At 66.0% G+C, this 3836-nt stretch overlaps 1 protein-coding gene across 2 annotated transcripts in view; it reads right to left on the minus strand.

Annotated features, from left to right (window-relative positions):
• The window catches only part of GRK6 (G protein-coupled receptor kinase 6), an 11577-nt gene extending 8143 nt beyond the window's left edge, over positions 1-3434 (minus strand). The window contains exons 1-5 of one of the 2 annotated variants that reach the window (XM_019535347.1): positions 3257-3434; positions 2798-2893; positions 1003-1115; positions 767-844; positions 504-604 (exon numbers count right to left, since the gene is read on the minus strand). In XM_019535347.1, the coding sequence (XP_019390892.1) occupies positions 504-604; positions 767-844; positions 1003-1115; positions 2798-2849 (344 nt within the window). In that variant the 5' untranslated portion in view covers positions 2850-2893; positions 3257-3434. The remainder of the gene's footprint in view (positions 1-503; positions 605-766; positions 845-1002; positions 1116-2797; positions 2894-3256) is intronic. The other variant, XM_019535346.1, reaches the window with a different exon arrangement.
• Positions 3435-3836: the final 402 nt, after the last annotated feature.

Genomic DNA, 3836 nt, shown 5'->3' on the forward strand with positions numbered 1-3836 from the left:
CAAGAACTACTTCACAGTCAGGGCGACTAGGAGCTGGAACCAGCTTCCTGGGGAAGTGGTGCTGGCTCCTACCCTGGGGATCTTTAAGAAGAGGCTTGATGACTACCTGGCTGGACTCATTGTGTCCAGTCTTTTCTCCCGCCCAGGCTGGGGGTTGGACTTGAAGATCTACAAGGTCCCTTCGACCCGACGTCTATGATTCTATGAGTAGGGCGCTGGGTGGGCATCCCAGATATGCACCCACCACCTGTGGCTGTTGCAAACGGCCCTGGGCAGCTGGCAGAACCTGGCCGTGTGCCTGGACTTGCACCACAGCACCTCACCACAGGCAGCCCTGACTCTGCCCATTGCCACAGCTCCAGCTCCAATTGTGCAAGGTGCGGTGCTGCAGGCCTGCCCTGATCGCCAGCTTCCTCCACATCCCAGACCCACATTGCTGGCCACACCTATCCCAGGGGCGCTCCCCCACACCCTGCAAGGCCAGCCCAGCTCTACCGACTTACCTGGTGGACTCCTTGAAGAGCTCCTTGGAGGACTCCTGCTCCAGCCTCTCGCAGCATGCACCCACCAGCTGCATGGGGATCTCGGGCACATGGTCCGTGCTCTGTGGGCAGGAGATGCCAAGTCAGATATGGGACTGAGCCCTGGGGCCCTCCTGCCAAGGAAGCAGAGCCCCAGCACCTTGCCCAGCCCCATACTTCCCAGGCTGGGGGGCACAGAACAATGCAGGTGTCCATGCCCAGCCCACCCCGTGCTACTGGCTCACCTCAGGGCTCAGGAAACTCTCGATTAGGCGCTGCCCACACTCCCTGCGCTTCTCGTCAGGCGTCACCTCGTACTCAGCCTGAGGGCAGAAGGGGATCAAGATGCCTGCAGGAGGGCAGCATCCACGCTGCTCCCCCCTGCCTGGCATCACAGCACAGAGTTGCTCTGGCCCTGCACCCCGGGCTCTGGCACCTCCGACAGCCCAGGCCCAGGCCCCAGCCCCAGCCCTGCTCTTACCACAGCATCCAGGAACCTGACGCAGCGTGACAGCTCGGGCCGCGTCTCGCAAAACTGCCGGAACAGCGCACGCCCAATGGGCTGCTTCTCACACAGGTTGTGGTAGTCCCGCTCTGCGGAGGAGAGAGAGTCAGAGCCGACCCAACACGAGCTGAGCAAGCCAGACAGGGCCCAGGGCAACTATTCTGGCCTCGCCTGGGCACAGACTATGACCCCCCAGCTCGCAGAGAGCAAGAGTGGGGAGCTGGGAGCACCCCGAGCGCAGTGTTCCAGCTGGCTCATGCTCCCTCCCCACAGAGGCCACACCCCACCCTGCAGACATTAACCCGTTTTGCCCACAAGGGATCTGCCCTTGGGTCCAAAGTCCTGGGGCCTGGCCAGAGCTGGTGGCTAGGCAAATCCAGCCTCCTGCAGCAAGGGCAGTTTCCCAGGCCACAGGCTGCTCTGGGGACTCTGCACCCGCTCAGAGCAGGAGGGGGCTGCCCAGACTGGCGCCTGGTCTCTGCAGGCCACGATGCCGGCCAGAAGCACAGGGCGGGGAGTCGGCATTGCACTGCCCCCATCGTACCCAGTCTGTGCCTGCATTGCCAGCCCCCGGGCCCCACCCCTGTGGATGTCCTCATCACAGCACAAGCCACGATTATCAGGACAGCTGCCTGCTTCCTGCACTGCTCTGCTGAGCCGCTGCTGAGCCTGAGCCAGGCACAGGCATTTGTGGGGCCATTCAGACACCCCCCAGGGCACACCAACTCCCACCCGGGGAGCAGACGGGGGAAAGACCATCCCAGACCTACAAGGATGTGGACACATGACCCAGCTGCAGCAGCCACCTTGCTGGTGTCTTCACCTGCCCTTGAGTCACCCCAACCTCAGGCTGCTGCCTGCATGGGAAAGCCCTCCCTGAGGGCGGAGCCAGGGGCACAACAGTCTTGCTGCAATCAGCTCTCCCACACAGGCCCGGACTGGGTGCACCCCCCGCCCGTGCAGCAGCTCCTGAGGAAGCTGCGGTTTCCTGAGCAGTGCATGAGCTCAGAGGCACAGCTGGAGGGGTGGAGATGCCCCCATAGGCAGGCAGCATGTTCCCTGCCTACCAGGAAGTGAGCTCAGGTCGAGGGGGAAGGGGCCAGGCTGCACGGGGCTCTGGTCTGCAGGGGTACCGGCTCAGGGGTGCAGGGAATGGCACCATCCTAAGGGGCTGGAGGCTCAGCAGAAAGATTTGGGCATGCTGGGCCCCATGATGCCCCCAGTGCCGGTTCCACGCATCCCCATGGCACTGCCAGTCAGTGACTGTACCAAGGGCTGCACAACCCAAGCTGCCTCCCACATCGGAGCATCCCCCAGGGTCCTGGCGCTGACCGTGGTGCTCAGCTGCTCTGCCGCAGTTTAGCTGCATGTCAGAAGTGGGAAGCAAGGCCCAGACCACAGCCTGGTGCCAGGGAACAGGCAGGGCCTGGAGCAGGAGCAGGGACCCCAGGGCATGAGGAGCAGCAATGAGCTGCATCTGGAGGCTCCTCTTTGCCCGTGGGCCCTGGCAGGGCGCGCATGTCTCTGGGGGAGCTCCGCAGCCCAGGGGACCCTGGGGAGCAGTGCTGGGGCTCCCCGGAAGCCAACCCACACCCACAACCCCAGCCCTGGTGCTGGTGAGGATGCCACACACCAGGTGCTCCGTGTCACAGCACGGCAGAGCCCTTCCACCTTCCTGCGACAGCAGACACGGCGCTGCCAGGTCACGGCGCTGGGTGTGCAGAACAGGGGCTGCTTGGTGCACCGTGCAGCTGGAAGAGCCGGGTCTCACCGAGAGTCTGCCGGAGCTCCTCGCACAGGCTGATGTGGGGAAACTGCAGCATCTGGCGCCATTTCTTGCTCTTGCCCTTCCGGTTGCCACTGCCACCTGCAGGGGATGCAGCATGGGCGTCACCAGCCGCCCAGGTTGAGACCTGGGGCGAAGACAGCGGGCGGCACCGCTCTGCCCGTGCGCACATGCCAGCCCATGGGCAGCTAGGGGTGCTTGGTACCACAAGCGGGCAGAACACAGCACCCCCCCTCCTGCAACCTGTCTCTGGCTGGCAAGAGACCCCAGGACTCGCCATGTGGGCACATGGACAGCGCTGGGCAGGGACAGACAGGCCTCACCAGCCAGTGTGAGCACCAGCAGCACCGAGGCCTCCCACCCACCCCGTCGCAGGGACAGGGACCAGCGCGGGGGGGGGCCACGGGCCGCAGAGGATGCTCAAGCACCCAGCCCTGGTGGCACCTCTGTTCCTGCCAGCCACGGGCGCCCCCAGCCGCAGAGCTCGCCGCCCCGGCACGTCTCCTGCAGCCAGGCGTCCTCGAGAGCGGCAGCGACGGTGGGACACAGGAATTCCTGCTCCTGGCTCGGCTCGTGCTGACTCACCGCGGCCCCGGGCAAGCCTCTCGCTCTGCTCTGCTCCCTCCCTCCCTCCCCCCGCGGGGAAGAAGCCTCTACCAGGAAGCCGGGACGCAAGCGCCCGGCGGCATCAGCCTGCAGCCAGCTCAGCCCCCGCGAGCGCCTGCCCGGGCAGGGTCAGGAGGTGCCAGGCAGGCCCGGGACGGGTGTTGCCACCGGTGCCGGATACGACTGGTCCCGCACGCCAAGCGCCCACCGCGTCACCCTGCCACCGCCCCACGCGCAGACCCCCTGCAGCAGGGCCCAGGGGGCTCGTGGGGCCCGCCCTGCCCTGCCAGGGCACGAGGCGGCACGTGGTGGGTGCGGGGGCGCAGCCCCACCCCGGGCCCAGCCCCAGCCCCAGCCGCGCCGCGATTGTACAACCCAGGAAGGAAGTGACTCAAGACCCTGCCGCGAGCAGCCACCC

This window comes from Crocodylus porosus, unplaced genomic scaffold (assembly GCF_001723895.1).
Source record: "Crocodylus porosus isolate Cpor-Errol unplaced genomic scaffold, CroPor_comp1, whole genome shotgun sequence".
Classification (NCBI taxonomy): Eukaryota; Metazoa; Chordata; order Crocodylia; family Crocodylidae; genus Crocodylus; species Crocodylus porosus.